The 18,664-nt window shown below is 31.0% G+C and overlaps 1 protein-coding gene across 2 annotated transcripts in view; it reads left to right on the top strand.

Annotated features, from left to right (window-relative positions):
• LOC121123564 (T-box transcription factor mls-1) overlaps window positions 1-18,664 on the top strand; it is a 94,222-nt gene that overhangs the window by 60,800 nt on the left and 14,758 nt on the right. The window contains exon 1 of one of the 2 annotated variants that reach the window (XM_040718690.2): window positions 16,779-17,051. The exons of the other annotated variant lie outside the window; for it this stretch is intronic. Within the exon in view, the coding sequence (XP_040574624.1) occupies window positions 16,919-17,051 (133 nt within the window). The 5' untranslated portion in view covers window positions 16,779-16,918. Of the gene's footprint in view, window positions 1-16,778; window positions 17,052-18,664 lie in introns of those variants that run through there. 2 annotated transcript variants of the gene reach the window in all.

An 18,664-nucleotide genomic window follows, 5' to 3' on the forward strand; every position in this document is an offset into this window, starting at 1 on the left:
GAATCCCTCGTTTAATGCATCTAAAAAATCATAGCATAGAATGCAAACCCTTTTTCTAATAAATGAGTGTATCCCACTTACAACTCTTTAACGTAAGTAACGATTACTTTGGCATAACATCCAATTCACATAAATATTTCCTGCCTTTCGTGTGCTACATACTTACGATTCACATACATACAATAGAAAAACCCTTTTAATCAAAACTTATATGTTTATATGCTATATGTAGAAAACCATTTAGAATACATTAAGAGTTTGTCATTGCTTTGGTTTTCGAGGTATTTGAGCCTAGACTCATATTAGCATTTTATTGTCGTTATATTGTACTACTTAAAAATATTGAGGAGTAGGGACATAAATTTGCCATGTTCATTCAAGAAAGATATTATTTATGAATCGCTTGAGTTATTATGTGTCGACAAACATATGGAAGATAACTTCCCATGAAAAATATCTGAGTTGTTACTCTCTGTTTTTATGAGCACACTCACACGTATTTACTCAATACTTAGATTTTCTCTCCTCAAGAATGAAAGAATAATTATAACAGCTTGAGAAAAAAAAACCACATTGTTCTTGTATCTTAGAATATGCTTAGGATTTGCAACTCTAAACTCTCATCAGACTGCTCACCATTGGACTATGCAATACGTGGCTTCGTGGAGAGCAAGGCCTGCAATGTTGAGAAGGAGTGGGCTGATATATCCAATAACTGCGTCAAGGCCTTTAGACCCAGAATGGAAGGCATATTGATCGTAGAAGGAGTCTAATTTGAGAAAATACTCCTGATACAGGAACAGGGAAGGTGTATACAAACCTCCTCAAGAATACTGTCGACCTGTGAATAAACAAGGTCACGGCAGGCCAACATCGGACGAGAGGCTAAGAAGCTGGATCTTGTTCACGCCTACATCAGCTTCAGGAACAGGATTGAGAGCGTGTTGGAGGCTGACGGCGGCCGAATTGAATATAGTGTCATTTTTATGCTTAGTTTCTTAAATAAAGATTTTAGATCTTGACCATGTTACAGTTGTTTATGATCTTGATTGATGAAGATTGTCGGAATTTATCTATTATACCAGTGATTGTAAAACTATGACAGGCATGTCAATATTGATACGCAGAAGGATTCATTCTTACACTCTTGTGAAAAGCTATCGGGAATTTTTTATAATGGATTTAATAATGTATATTGGCTTAGTAGAGGAGAAATTATTGAACGGTTTGTTGAATGCTTAAATGAGATAAAAGCTATTTCTAAACATGAAAAATAATAACGATGTTCCTACATTAGATTATGATAAATGTCTGTGTAGCCTAATATTTTTACTAATCTATCAATACATTTAAATGAATTAAATACCAAGGATATGGTCAAAGTATTGATATTATGTTTGAGATTATTTTATGTTTGAAAGTAAACTCCATATTTTCCAACGTGATTTAGAAAGTAAGAATTACAAATACTTTCCGAGACTGAAAAAGAACCGTGAAAAATTTAGTGTTCGGAATTGCATAATAATCCTATTTTATATCAGTTTTAAGTTCTCTGAAAGACCAACTTTAATCAAGATTTGCACGATTTTGGGCGCTTAACAACTTAACTATTTATCATAAAAAATTTAACCAAAAATAAAATTATATTAGTTTTACTACCAATCTAGAAGATCGTGAGCGAGACAGTTTGCATGGATAAGGCTCTTGTAACCAAGATGAATTATCATTGTTCGCTTGGTCATTTGGTGCTCTCAAAAGCATTGTTGACAATTTTCTCTTCAACATATGCATGTGAAATATTTTGCTTCTTCTCTAACCTGCATCAAAAATGAACAAAGGAATCGGTTAACTGATGATACAAGCTCAACCGGTATTTTAATAAGAAAAACACATTTTAAATGAGTAGGGTAACATTATTTATCAATTAGTAAAAAAAAACACGAAAAAAAAATTTACAAACCAACTTAAAAGTTTTCCCCTCCATATGTTAGACGCTGTACTATGTACATATCTAAATTAATAAGGCAAAGTTTGTCTGGATGTTTGTCAATAACTGATTTATCTACTTTATATAAGAAATAAAAAACTATCAACGTGCCTATATACCTAAACTCAGTGGGTCATTCTTTTTTTAATTAGAAAAAATAATGTTATTTATAAATATATTTTTTTAATGACTATTGTAATGTCCGGACATTAAAAAATGACTTGCCAATAATAGGCAAGCGGCATATCATTCATATTTGGAAGTCTCTCTTTATTACATATGCAACCAGACTGGGCTCTTGATAAATGAATTATAGAAAAAAACACCAATGACCCACGCTGGATCGTTTTCATCCTTCATAAATACAAAGTAAGATAATGTGCTAATAATGAATAGTTAATGCTATAGTTAAACCATGCATGGCTATATACCATTGATTTTGATAGACACGAAGTCAGATTGAACATTTGCGTATGCTTATGGAAGAAGCTAACTAACACTGTGGAGTTGTATGTGTAAGTCCAGGGGCCAGCTAAAAATGCACACGATTTACGTCACTATTGATAAGTATTTTGTAAGATATAAAATATAATGACAAAGTGACATTAGAAAATGATGCTGATACTTTTAAAGGAATACTTGTTTTATTGTCGGCTTTCGCAACATATTCCAAATTAATGAGATACGTCAATCGTTAAGAGGTCGTCAAGATCTTTGGATATATATCCTTTGAGTGGAGGGTGAACTACTGAAGACTTGATTTTTTCAATAGAATCAAATTCAAATAATCTTTTACCGCCCTTTCCTTACTCCACTTTGCGAGGGAAGGAAATGTTTAGTTAATTTTGTTTCTTTTCTACATTTTTTTTTCTCGCCCTCACATTTGGGATTTGTACTTGGAGAGTGAGACATCTTTTTAATAGTGACAAAAGAATAAAATAAAGTTATAAAATGTTTTTTTCACATTTTAGGTTAACCATTGAGTACTTTTATTCAAAAAAGCTATCATTTTGTGTGTTTTCGTTCGAAGGCTAAAATTCTCATGAATGTATTTCGGCTCAAGAAGTTCTCACTTTTCTTTCGTTTTTGAGTGTCAATTTAATAAGAGAGGAAGAAATATTATGACTTCAAATGAAAATAGCAAATTTAAAATTCAATAACACTGATTCAGACTTGAAGTCTTAAAACTAATATATATAGTACATACTTTGTAAATCGGTTGAGTGTTGAATGGATATTAAGGCATTTTTGTTTCAATTTTTAATTTAGTCTTACATATGTTTTGAATCAGAGCTTATAAAAACCCCAATATTAGGAACTTTTACAATTCCTGACTATTAGGAGATGTTGAAGTCAAATTTCCATTTTGGTATTCTGAAACTACAAAATAGAGCAACATAGCGAATAGACAACGCCTTCAGGAGAAACTATTATCTTGAACTCTATTGGCGTAAGTTGGATACTCTGTTACACCTAGAGAAGGAAATATACATTATGCATATGGACTTGAAGATAAAGTGATTGTAATACTATAATGTTTATTTTTACTTAATTAATGCAACTCCATCTGACCAATTAAAAGAACATTAAATATACATTTTTTAAACTCTTGTTTGCAAGAATCAATCAAACTTAGGTTAGAGTTTTTATCTAATGTAATGCAACCAGGTAGATAAACATTGTGCCGTAATCTTTTTAGAAAAGTTCATAAGTCATAGAAAATGCATTAATTAATTCCCTAAGCGTAATTACTGAGTGTATTAAGCATTTCCTGGCTAGAAAAATTGAAAGAAAAAAAAAACAATTAATTTTCCATTACTTTCCTGTTTCTGATGGCTTTATATAAAATATCGGAGTAAATATCGAAGTTTATAAGATTTTTTTAATACTGATACGATGCTGATATTGTATATTTTGCCTTATCTATCGATTTCCGATTTCTATCCAATATATCAGCCTACGTCTAATGGAAAATAAATTATCAAAAAATAAAAAATTAACATTGTTTAAAAATACCGAAACCTTATCTAATACCTCTAGTTGGTCCTAATATGACTGATAGTTAATAAATAATCAAATACTTTTTCGCTTTTGAGGGCCACGAAATTGCTACCATACATTTTTACAAGCATCTCATTAAATTTGGTTAATTTTAGACTATATCCACCATCTTTTTTTTAAGGATTTTTTTATTTTGAAGTTTTGATTTAAAATGCAAAAATGACATAAGAAATAAATGAAGAAAGTAGGATCACGTAAAAAAATAACATATGTAAATAAACATTCTAGTTTATAACTATCCCTCTCCTAAAAAAACCTACATAATAATTCTATACATATTACAATGCAAAAATAACTACATAAAATCCGTCAACACACATAATTTTGAAGACAAATAAAAGAATAAAAAATATAATAAGCAATCTCCATAGTAAGACTATATCTTTTTAAAAGATTTGGGCGATCTTTCAATCCATTTTAAAGAGTTCAAATATTTTGCAGCCATCGAGGGGTAATATCCATACCATATTTCCATCCAGATCCAGAGATGTCCGGAACCATCAAAGTGAAGGCTGCATATCTTGCAATAACTGAGATGATAACTGCTTTCATCTTCTCAGTAGCCAAAGGCTCATAATTCGTATTTTTTACGGAAATAAGAGCTTTGGAATTCAACTACATTAATTCCAACGCCTTCGTTTTGAAAGCCCAAACCAATATTGATTATGAGCCATTATGTTTAAGACAATATATATATTTTTTTTAAGAAAATGTACACTGGGACAATCCACAAAAGCGTGGATAGAGGAGTTAACAGTTTTTCCACAGTCTTTATATGGATCATTATAAAAAATAAAACCAGTCAATAATTGAAACTGTGCAATAAATTTTCCGTTGTCATAAATATATAGTAAGGATCTTTCTATTTTTTTATACTCGATTTCGGAAGGTCTAAAATTTTCTCATATCCCAGTAAAATTATTCTTAAAATCCCTCGAATATAACATTTTCAAATGTCATGGTGTAGGAGGAATGTAGTTCTTAGCAGTCCTAAAAAACGTAGGGAAGATTTATCCTTTACGAATACCGAGTCAGGGTATTTTGGAAGGTCATGTCATTATTCAAAATAGAATTAAGAATAGCCAGACTTTCTATGCAGCTCGGACACTCTGCATTGCTGAAGAAATGTTTCTTTTTTACGTTTTGATGTGTTTTTGACTCATACGTTAGTTTTCCATACCATAAAACCCGATAAACAGCACCCCAGAAAAATGAGATTTTTCTCGACTGATTTGTTTGAGTATCCAATACAGTAAATCTTCATTCCCAGAGGAAATTTTTCGTTATTTCAATAAAAATCTTCTGGTATATCTTGAGGATAGTAGAAGGTAGTAGATTTAGCCCACCTACTATATATTGTTTTGCACTTTTTAGAGAAGGGATGTACTTCGAATGAAAAACGGCCGTCAGCAACAAATTGTATTCTGTTAATTGCCTTCTTAGCTAAAAGAGGGAGATAATGAGTCTTATATAAAACCAGAGAAACTACTTCAGCACTATACAGTTCGACTCTTGTCAGTAGATTGTATTTTCTCAATTCTCTTACTTTTTTTATAAACCAAATTACACAGTGTCGTCCAATTTAGGTAAGCTTGTCTGTGTTTTTGCCATTCAATCCCTAAAATTTCAACTGTATTTTGACATTACAATCTAAAAATTTAGTTGAAGAATCTGGTTTCTAAATCCCTGCTGGGAGAACAGCAGTTTTCCTTTTATTAATCATCAAGCCAGACCTGTAGGAATATTTTTGAGAAGACTTTAGAATGACTTCAATTCTTCTAACCAACTGACGTTCGACTTATAATGTGACATCCTCTACATTAGTTTCAAGTAAGTATTTAGAATTATCCAAGGAAGTTCCAAAGTTCTATATATCTCCTTTACAAAGATATATAAAATTCTTCCATTGGGGTAATAAATAACAAAAGTGCTGTGGGGCATCCTTATCTACAGTTTCTCTTGAGAAGAATAGGCTCACTAACACAATCATCAATCTCGATTGTAGATGATTTTTTATAGAGCAAGGCTCTTCAAGGCTTGAGAACCCCCCTAAGGCAATAGCTTTTTAACAGCTCAAGTATATGCCTGTGCTTAATAAAATCAAATGGATTGTAGATGTGTATTATCCTTCGAAGAATCAAGAATGTTATTAATTGATATTTCAGTTATTTTAATATTTGTAAAAAATTGTTTTTGGTGATCCCCTATGTTTTGGTTGAGGATAGGCTAAATTTGTTTTGAAATTACTCCTACTAGGATTCCGTATGTTTTCTTCAAAACTGTTATTAGGCTTCAATGACCAAATTGAGTACCGTCTCCTTTCTTAGGGATGAGTGCAATTCTACCACAGCCTATAGAAGGAGGTAATTCTCCACACTTCTCCATCGAAACTCCAAACTTTAAGAGAAACGGAACAAAAACATCGGGGAGGAGTTTAATTTTTTTTCCGCCTAAACACTCAAATCTTGGTGTTTTATCTATAGAATTTCTAGTAATCTAGGAAAATTGCTGTGTTGCCTCCAACAATATTCTGAAATTGGTAGTAGAAATAATTCAAAATATACATATTTTTATTTTATTTGAAATAAGGGATTCCTCTTCGAATATTGAACGTGCACTATGCAGTCTTTCTTAGGTTTTATCTCCTCTGCTATATCATATATTCTATACGCATTATGCGTATCAGCGAAAAAAATCTATGAAATACAGAGCCCTTCTCTATGATCTCTTCAACACTTTGTCGAACAGTATCGATTATCTCCTATTTCCCCTACTAAACATATTAGCATTAATATTTACTATAACACGACAAGGCAACTGGTCGGTTGGTTGAATGGGTTGAAAAGTATGTCAAGTTTGTATTTAAGGGTTTTATAAATTTTTCTTGTTCTATAACCCATATGGATGGTCTATAAAGCCAAATTGAAGTACTTGATCGAAATTCCACTTGGATGATCTTGGGATCAGAAAAGGGCTCGAGACGAAAGAACAATTTTTTAATTTTATTTTGAAAATATTTGGAGAGACTAAAGCAAGGTCTGTTCTTTAAGTCTAATTTCCATTTCTACGTGAAAATATGTTCTCAGGACTTCAAATTTGAACAGTATCAATGAGACAATACAGCCTTAAGTAAGGAGTGTAAGTTAGCATTTCCGAATCTTTTATCTATTCATGTCACCTATGTGGAAACATGGAAAGGAATCATATTTAACATTGTGTAACATTGAAGGGTAGAAAGAATGAGATCTTATATTTGGCCCATAAGCATTAATTAAGGAAAACCTTAAGACGTTGTTATTAACTTCAATTGTGTAGTATTGACTCCTCCGTCAGCACTGTTCGGACAAAGTAGAGCACTCCAGATTCTTAGAAACCAGTTATAGAATGCCTCTAGACCTAGTACAAAAATAATCGAGATCATGCAGAAGACAGAACCCACAAGAACTTTTACTTCTTTCTTACGTTTTGTAAACAATATACCCTGAAGAACTGAATGGTTATGTTTCAGGGTTACAAAGATGATATTTTCTACTTCTATATTAGTTTAGAAGAAGGATTACTCTTAATCGGGTTTAGATCTATTATAATCTTACTCTTCAAGGGTTTTGAAGCAAGATTTTCCTTAATTACATTAAGATCAGTGCATTCGGGGTATGGAAAGTGAAGGCACCAACAATGTTAATTAACCAATCATTTTTGGAGCCCGCTGAATTTGTTTCTTATATTTTTACAGGCATCACATTATTTTTTGTTTATTTTAGACTTCATTCACCATTTTTTCTTTTATGAAATATTTAGCAATTAAAATAAGAAATAAATTAGAAATTGCACTTTCAGCCAATCTAGAATACCTATTTCATACATGACCATTCCGTAGTGGAGTGATTTGTAAATTGTGTGTTTCGAGACATTTTATAGAAAATAATCAATTTACATAGTTTTTTTGATAATTTTTCTAAAAAATATTTATTTTTATTTTAAGCATAGATGAAAATAATTATACCCATAATCAAAAAGAAAAATTAAATTAATTTTGGGGTAAAATAGTCATAAAACGACCCATTAGACACAGTAAGAAAATGATCGCTTTTCATATTTTTTTTTGTTTTTCGTTCATTGTTCTTTTTTTCTAAACATGAAGGCCGTTTATTTTTTCCGGCTAATCTCCAAGCCTGCTACTAATTTATTGAAGTCTTTTTTTTTTATGATTATTTTTGACGGAGAGTTTGTGATATAATATAAAGGTACCGGTGTGATTTGAATGTTATGGGCAATGTGAAAAATTGGGTATTTTACAATTTGCCGAGCATTATTTAAAATGCCCGCTCTATTGAGCAATTTGATAAATATTCAACAGAGCAAATCCACGGGTTATTAATTCAACGGCGGAGCACCATAACACAATAAAAATACCCGGTTCAAATTTAATTTTTAATTCATTGCAAAAAATAATAATAATAATGTACTGGGTATTTTATAACTTTGGAACACCCCAATCTACTTATGAAATGTTCATTCATATAAAAAAAAAAGGCAGTAATAAATGCGATGTAATGTTTATTTTATTTGTGGAGGACGTTGACAGAAGTGACTTTGATAAATTATCTATAGATTTATAATAAAAAAAGAAGATAGCCACATACTTCAAAAAACGGGAAATTTATTACGCAAAGTTATAAGAATCTCTTGGAGGAAAGTCACAAAATACTGTTGTCATTGATAAAGAAACATACAAGAAGATAATAGCGTAACTTCAATGACTCGTAATCGACAGTACACCCAATTTCCCTCAGGAGTATCCCTGGAAGAACAGGCTTTGATTTTCATGGTGTGAGTAAATTAGTCAAACATTGCATAAACAAGCTCATATTTGCGAAAAAGATCTTTTCAATGTTATCAGCGAAGTCCACATTAAGCTGAGACATTTAGGTCGTAATATATTGATCAAAGAGCTGCAAAATATATTCTTTTAATTTGAAACGGAAGAATGTAATGATGTGAGAGCTAACAAGCAAAAAAAGTGAAGAATGGTATTGTTGTGAATCCAAATATTTGACACTACTTGAATTGTCACTGTTCATTGTATGTGATTGATATGCAAGCCAAAGCAGAACGAGAATGTTCTTTTACATTGGAATACCAAGATAATCTCACTAAGTTTGTCTATCTGCGCCCCTTGAAAACAAAAGGTTACTCATCAGTTGCTCTACATCTTCAGTCACAAAGGAGCGCCACTGATTCTACAGGGGGACAATGATTGGGAGTTTGCTAACAGAATCATCTAAGTGCTGGTTATGATGTGGTCAGACTGCAAACTCGTACATGGAAAGCCCTTCCATTCCCAATCTCAGTGTTCATTTGAGAGAGCAAGACATTCTGAGGATGTGTCAATGTAACAACTCGAAGAGAAGTGAACAGAAATAATCATTCAAATTTACACTTATTTATTTATGATCATTTATATTGTTCACCTATTCACAAAAGGAACGCTCTTTCAGTCGTTCTGCAAAATACCCGAGTAATTTACAAAATGTCTAATTTTCCACATATGCTCATAAAAGACGGAGAGTAACCTTAAAGATTTGTTGTGGAGTTGGGATTATAAGTCCTTGTTAGACTCAGAGTAGAGTTTATGATCAATATCGGTGTAATTCTTGCCAATGTACCTATGTATTTCCTTCTACCCCTCCTTCCTTGTCACAGCTGATAGTAGCTGCTCTCCTCGGGGTCTGTTGTGTCTTTTTAAACCCATCAGAGCCAAGATTGACTAGAAGAAAGAAAGATAATTACTCCCACTAACACTTTATATTGAAAATAAAATATCCCATTACTAAATTTCTGTCATATTCTTTCATTTTTAACACTCTTACCCTCTGTTTTTTCGACTATAACACACATCATACAACTCAAAGCCATAAACCAAATGGCAAAACCATGTCATTAATTTTTATCCAAATTGAATTGACTACTAGAATAATTTTGTGTTCGTTTGGGGCAATCAAGAGCGATATGAATCCCTATATTTGTTAAAAAAAATATGACCTGTCGGTATGTTTAAAAAAAGAAATCAAAAACGAAGGGTGTCACCCTGACAATTTGAAGAATGCTTGGTAGAAGAGCAGTTTCATTAGATTTGCTGCAAACAGCTATGAGATGAAGGAAATAAACACAAACCGCACTCTGTATCTAGCAAGGATAAAGGTCGGAATTACTACGGTGACGACCCTCAATTCTACTTCAATTCCAAGAAAGACTAACAATTATAACTCCACAACAAATCCTCAGTGTTAGTCTCAATCTTTTAAGCACTACTGATTATTTATTCTTTATATTAAGATGTCCTCTCTTCAATAACTAAAAAAGAATTATAACAATTTTGTAAAATAAGAAACAATGTTCAGGTATCCCACTCCTCCAATGTCATATTTTTTTGGAATTATATGAATTACTCTACAACGTCTATGAAGATTAAGAAAGTGAATTCCGCAAAGGGAAAAATGAGATACGTGACAAAAATGAAAAATAAAGTCATCTGTGGTATTTTAAAAGTGACATCTTGCGGGGATAAAGTTTTCTCTTCGCAAAGGAAATCTCCTGAAGCTAACTTTTGTCACTATGTTTAATAGCTTTTGATGGGGAATAATTAGAGTTCTATAAAATATGCCCTAATGTTATGTAAAAATAAAAGAAACAGAGCAATGAATTGGTAACCCTGACAACTTGAAGACTGTTTGGGGAGATTAGGTTAGCTGTTATATTATATCAGATGTGAGTAGCTATAGGAAGAAGGAAATGAATGCAAATCCCATGCTGTATTCTATGCCCTATAAGTAGGAATTACCCAAATCCCGATCCTCAACTTTAAGTCCAAAAATGACTTACACTTATAACTCTCAAACAAATCTCTGTCTTTCATGAGCAAATGCATTCGTAGTATTGGATCGATCTCAAAAAAAGTTAAATGACTACAACCCTATGAGTCTTATTAGTGTTTTATAGCAAGTACAACAGCTGAAATGAGGTAATTACTAACTACATCATTTCAGGGGTTAAAGTTTTATCATAACCTCTTTCAAAGGGACAAGATACCTAAAGTTTAAAGTATGAGTTGTGTGGCTAGAACCCATAGTACTCAAGTATTTTACGTTATAGCTACCAATCATTTTTTTCCTTTGTTTTTATTTACTTCTATCCTCGCTCGGAGTGACTAAAAAAAAGTAGGTCTGAAGTACCGACTAATTAGTCCATGGTGAAAAAGACTGGACCGATTAAAAAAGACAAAAAGGGGAAGAAAAAAAAGATTGATTAAGAATGCAACTCTGGGACCGATCCAACACTACACATTAGTAATTACTTTATACTAAGATGTTCTCTCTTTAATAATTAAAGAATAATGATAGCAGCTTTGGAAATTTAACAATACTATTGTAATTACGTAAATATGGCGCTCTTGTAAGGACATATTTCCTACAACTTTAGGAATAGTAAGTAGGTTAGAGTTGATCAATATTAGTAGAGGGAGTAATTACGAACTGATACAGAAAACATCCTGAACCCCTCCCCCTCCCTACAAAAATAATAATGTAACCAAAAGTAATAAGCAAAAAGTGTGCAAAATATTATTTATATTTAGAAGAAGACCCTTTGGTATTTGTAATAATATAATACATAAGAGAAGCTTGCATTAATTCAAACATACCTAAATATATCATGTTCCATTAGCAAATGTAATCATCATAAATGAAGATACTCATAAATAAGCAACAATATAGAATAATTGTTACAAGTGTTTAATTTGTTTTCAAGCAATTGCAATATGTACAATGTGCATGCATAAAAACTAAAAGATTGCTTGTTATTTTGTAACTTTTTAATTAAGTATGTTTGGACATTATACATACATCCAGTGGAGAAAGTAAGTATTTGATCCCTTGCCGATTTACATAAGTTTGCCCACTGACAAAGAAAATAGCGGTCTATAATTTGATTGCTAGGTATATTTTAACAGTGAGCTATAACCTATGTTGTATCAGCCAACTTTTCCTCTGAAGAGAAAATGAAAGAAAAGTGACAAAATCAGTTGATCGTTAGCCAATTCTTTTCCACTATGGAATTATTACATTAATACATTTGTACAAATAAATTGAAGACAATAATCAAATTTATCTATAAGCACAGAATCCAAAACTCCTCTCAGTTTTTCTCTCAGTCATCTGAATTCTGAAATATTTGTTATTATAGTAATTCAGGACTATTATCATTCAGATTCATTTTTTACCGTTAGAACAATCCCCAAAGTAAGAGTAGGATTAATAAAACTTATCTAAAAATATTTTTTATGATAAACAATATTATTACCCCCAAGAACTCCATCCCCACCGTCAAGCATGAGAATGTAAACATTATGGGGTATCTCTCTGCTAAGAGGAATGGACGACTTCACAGCATCACCGCCTCGAAGGGAAATCTTAAGTGATAATTTATTTCCCTCAGGTCACTAAAAATGGTATTCCAAGACAATGATTTTGTCCGTTTTTTTCATTTTCTCTTCAGAGGAAAAGTTGCATGATACAACAAAGGTTATAGCTCACTGTTAAAATATACCTAGCAATGCAATAAAGGAATGGCAAAAAAAAAGAACCCCATTAATGTCATGGAGTGTTCTAGACTGTCTCTAGACCTCAATTCTATAGAAAATCATTATCATTATAGTCAATTGATTCCATTGTTTTCACACTCGTGCATGTTTAAACAAACTATCTAACAAAAAGAAAAATCAGCTGCCTAAATGCCCGTATTTTCCCAAGAGAGCTCACCAAAGTATTGACATAGATAGCTTGCACAACCTGTAGTAGCCGTAAGAAAGTTCACTACTCAGATGCTTAGCTTGGGGAAAAAGTAATTTTCTGTAGGTATATAAATCCGAGAAATCCCGATAAAGCTGTATAAAATCTATGTCCTGTAGTCAATTTGATAAAAACTTTAACAAATATTTTATAAGCGGGTTATGTTTATGTTACAGTCAGTATATAGGTTCAGAACAGTTGTACTGAAACCATAAGGGCCAAAACTGGGAAAAAAAATTATGTTATAGTGATATAAAATTTTGGTCTTGTTGAAAAAAAAAAAAAAAATCAATTTCTCAATAAAAAAAAATGTTCTTCGTTCAAATTTAGTCTCTTCCGACTCTTTCAAAAAAGTTATTATTCAAATTTGTGATTAATTAAAATAACAAAAGAACATTATTTAAAAATTGCCAAAAGATCCCCGCCCCAAATCTATTTAGAGTAGCCAAAATCGATCCTCACAGTAAAAAAATGAGAAATTGATAGATTTTATTTAAAAGGGTCCATATCTGTAGCAATAAAAGCTTTTAAACCCAATGAAGGTTTCAAGCTATAGTGACAAAAATTGAGTATCCTAACTCATTTCAGAAATTTGAATACAATGTATTTAATAGACTCAAATACGTACATGAAATATAGGACTGTAAGTATACTTGAAGATAAAAATACATTAGAATTGTCTCCTTTCATTGATTGTTTTTACTATGACACACTACATTTATAAAAAGTTCATCATAAAATTGTAGTCATCTACAATTTCATGTTAAACTTTAAGTGTATTCTACAGAAATATCCTTTTATTTACAAAAGTCATACATATCAGTAGTCAGGGGCGTCCGCAGGGTGTGGAATGGAGGGGCTGTAGCCCTCCTTAAATTAAGAAAAAACAATCAAAAAATTTCATATATGAAATTTAATTTTGCAATTATTTTCCAAAAATTTAATTTTTTTGTAAACGGCTATGGATTTTTGATATTTTGTTTCCAAAAAATTTAATATTAGAATTTTTTTTCGAAAATTTAATATTGCAAATTAAATTTAGAAATTTTTTATTACGATAAATTTAATTTCTGAAATATTTTGTGAATAGAAACGGATTTTTGGAAAAAAAAAGTAAACAAAATTAGTTTTAGATTTTTAAAATTCCAAAAACCAAGCCTCCCTCAAAATATAATCCTGCAGACGCCCCTGCTAGTGTATGACATGTCCTATATATTTACTCGCATCCAGTCTTTGAAGCGGTCTTTCGTACTGTCAGTAATAGAACTGTTTAAAAAAGAAGAAATAATGTTGAGCGACTTTATAAGTTTCTAGGACAAAACGGAACTGGACCAAGATTGTAGCGAACTGGAGCAGTCTTTAGTCCTAAATAAGGACCGACACATTACTACATACCTTCAAGTCATTATGTACTCCAAATTATATACAATTTCTTATAAATTTAGTCCAAATGAATGTTCAAAGTAATTCTTTGTATATTTGTTTTTCCATTGCGTTGAACTACATCGTTTAAGATCTTGGATTTCCTTACCTATATAATTATACTAGGGCGAGTACCACGCATTGCTCGGAGTTATTAGGCGTCAATGAAGCGTAAAACATTATTTTAATAATATAGATTTGTGGGGTTGTAAATTGTAAGCATTTATGGTATGTCAAAAAATTAACCGATCACCCTGAACATTTGAAGAATGTTTGAGAGGAAAACTGCTTAGTATCCATGACGTTTTATTAGATTAACTACGAACGTTTACAAGTATAAGAGGAAAGAAGTAAAGACAAATCCCATTCCGTATCAAGCAAGGACATATGCAGGATCTAGTCTAACAGGAACTAATACAGTAACCCATATAACTCTCCATTAAATCTTCAGCGTTAATGTGGCATCTATCGAGATTTTATAAATACAAGTCTATCGATTTGTAACAGACCAATAGACTATGTATTTTTAAGCACTTAAGCACTTTATGCTTTCAAAATTTATTTTTTGTTGCATTTTCTCTCCTCCAAGCAAGGTTCGTTTTAAATCACAAAACCTCTTGATTTTGAGATGAAGAATTGTTGAGGTTTGAAGATTATAATATGGAAAGTCCTTAAAAATACATAGTCTATTGGTCCGTTCCAAACTTATACACGTATTTTTACAAAATCTTGATAGATGTGGTAACTGGTAACCCGCCTTTACTCTTCGTTCTTTATGGACCCATACACTCGGGATGCCAATGATAAATAGGGATATTTGAATATAATCAAAGTAATATGTACTGAAAATCTTTATGAAATGTATCAATTTGTATTATTTTTTGATGGATTAGGGACAAAAAAGTAAGATAATTTGAGAAAAATATCATATTTTTTCCATTTTAAAATTGTATTTATAGCTATACTATGGAAATAAGATTGTATAATAAAGTAACAAAATATTTTGAATACACTTAAGTATCAGATACATACTAAAACTAGGCAATATATAGATTAATTTTTTTATAGAAAGTAAGTTTAAAGTTATTTTATTTGATGGTCCCATTTTGATATCCAATAGTTCACTAGTTTCCCTAATATTAATTAAAAAAGGTTGTATTTTTTAAAATTTAATTGTTTTACATGGGCGTCCACAGGGTTATATTTTTGGGATTTTTTTTGTAGAAAAATCAAGAAATTACAAAATTCACAACCATTCACAAAAAAATAAATTTTAATATATTTTTTTTTTTTTGAAAAAATATATAAAAAATCCACAGCTATTCACAAAAAAATTCCAAAATTCATATTTTTTAAACAAAAAAATACAAATATTCAATTTCACGTTTGGCTGAATAATTTGCCCTAAAGATCCTTTAAACAAGGTTGTTTGCAACTATTTCCTCTCTACAACTCCATTAGCCTTTCTAAATTCAATAAGTCAGTAGATTTTTTTGCAAGCCCTCCAGGTCTCCAAGAACTTCCACGGCATTTCTTAGAAGCGAAGGATTCACTTCTGCATTTACTCTAACTAAAGGTGCAAATAGGCCACAGGATAGTTCAAGCAAATATAACGATTATATAAAATGGACAATAATTTTATTGATATAAAAAACTATACTTAGTTTTTTCAAAATCGACTTCATTCCTTGACTACAGTTTATTTAGGGTGTTATCAATGGCACAGTGGTTCCATAGGTCCTTTCTTTTTCATCATTTCACCAACAAATGTGCTAACATAACTTTTTATATACATATATTACATAATTATCTACATTGGTATGTTACTTTTTGTGCTGAGATTAAGAAATCCAAGAAGAATTTTGTCTACCTCCTTGCACAAACATTCATCGAATTCAGGTAAAGCTTTATATGTAGGAATTTATGAATCAATTATTAACATATTTGGCGTGTTGTATTATAGTCCTAAATAGTGGCGCCAAAAATATAGGAGCCAAAAGCCATTAGTCCCCACTTTTGGGAAATTTGTATCGTTATTATCCTATAAAATTATCTTATTATTGTGAAAATATTTAATTCATCCTTCTTCTTCCAAAAAAAAAGTTAAGTTATTAGATTTTCCAAAAAAAAAAAATCAATTATAATATTTTCCAAAAAAACTACTCGTTTCTTCTAAAAATAAAGGTCAAATCTTGCATTTATGAAAAATATTCTTGCAAAATTGTCAAAAAAAAAAAAAAACCATTATATAATTTGCCTTCCCCCTCTGTAAATAGATCCCGGGCCGCTGGCCTCAACTAACCTTAACATGTGTATTGTAACGCTTTTCATTATTTGTTGGTATTAAAATGTCACACATATAATATATAAATAATCGCGGAAAACGCCGTCTCAGCGCCAGTTATATAAGAACCAATGAGTGTACAAGGCGTAAAGCCAAATCTTTTACCTGAAGCAATCCCATGCATCGATGAATAGAAACGTCTGTTACCATATATTTTTTAAGGCGGAGGTTTTTTATTATTGTTCCTGGGGTTTGTATTTCTTTGAGTGGAAGACTTTGATGTGAGATATCCTCATCGAATAGGTTGTCTATATTATCATGGAAGAAGAGGATTCAAGGAAGATTCCACAAAAAGCAGTTCTGTCATTCTCTGTTGAAGAAATCCTAAAAAGGAAAACAGTAAGGAGAACACTCCAGAAAGAAGATAGAGAAGATATCTTCTTATCTAATGGTAAGGATTAAATATTATCTTCAAACTATAATAATTAATTAAATGACTTTGATACTCCCGAAAGAGTACAAAAGGGTAAAAAATTATCATTAAAAACTGTCAAAAGACAGTTTTTAGAATATTCTCAATTCAATGTTGTGACTAGTCTTGGGATCCCGAAAACATGAAAAATCTTTGTTTGTTTTTGCCATCCGTATGATAGTAAAAAACATTATATTTCTTACCCGGAAATTCTAATCTATCAAAAATGGATTATATTCATATATGTTTAGAATGTCTTCACAAAAACAATCTTGAAGAAAAATCAAGATAAAATAGTCCTATGAGTCAATTATTGCCTGAGTATTCAAATTTGTGGGACAAATGAAGATATTCAAGAATTTTAGCTATAATTGAGAACCTTTATTTGATTTAAGGGACTTATATTTTCTCTAATATGACTCCTTTCAAATAACAACTATCAATTATTTATTCTTATATTGTGACGATCAATTTCGGCTACTACTTTAAGTGCAATTTCCAACACGCCCAAATGGTTAATAAGTAAAAAAGAATATTGATAGAAATTAAAGATAATTCGCCGAAGAATACAGATGTGATCTACATTCAATTTGAAGAAAAATAATTATTCTTTGCTTTTTTGTCGACGGCCTACATATGTGATCAACCAATTTTGAGAAATACAATTTAACGGGAAAAAACAACAATTTTCTTAGAGTTTTTTTTGATTTTTTTAATACAATATAATTCAGCTTCAAATCAATAAAATACCAACTATTTACGTTCAGAACAAACTCCTTTTGCACAAAAACAAAATATAAAAAATTGACGAAACAGAACTCTTAAAAAAGGAAGATTTTGTGCACATTTAATTACATTTTACATGAGGATTGGATTACCCATATGAAATATCAAGCTATATTTTTAATTAACATATTCAATTTTGCAGAGAATGAGTATAATTTCAGGTGATTTACCGATATTTGTCTTACTCAAAAGTTGTTTCAAATATTTAAAAAGAGTAAAAATACTCAAAAATTTGAAAATTCTCGAAAACCACACTTGATATACATAAGATACATGTATTGATATACATATAGACTCGTAATTATTGCGTGAACCATTATTAGAATTAAATATGTGCCCCGTCATCACAAAAGCAAGCAAGAAAGAAGTGTGGATTATCCTCAATTTCTATCAACAAATTATCCCTATTAACTTAAGGTGCGTCGCAAATTGCACATGAGTGGCCAAAATTGCTTGACACAATAAAAACATGAGGTATTGAGAGATTATATTTGAAAGGGGCTATGTTGGGGCCAATATAAGTCAAATCAAATAAAGATCCTAAAATATATATATAATTATTGAGTATCATAGCTCATCCCACAAATGGAGATAGAAATTCTATAATTGACTCAAATATGTATTTGAAGTATTGGGTGGTATATAGAGAGAGAGAGTAAAAAAAAATAAGAAAACCGTCAAAAAATTTCAAAATAAAATTTTAGTCAAATTTTGTCCAAAATATCTTCTAAAATTGATATTCTCGAAAAAAAAAACCACATTTTTTCTCAAATTTTGTCTTTTGACACTTCTTTATAACTTTATTT

Source organism: Lepeophtheirus salmonis, chromosome 8, assembly GCF_016086655.4.
Source record: "Lepeophtheirus salmonis chromosome 8, UVic_Lsal_1.4, whole genome shotgun sequence".
Taxonomy (NCBI): domain Eukaryota; kingdom Metazoa; phylum Arthropoda; class Copepoda; order Siphonostomatoida; family Caligidae; genus Lepeophtheirus; species Lepeophtheirus salmonis.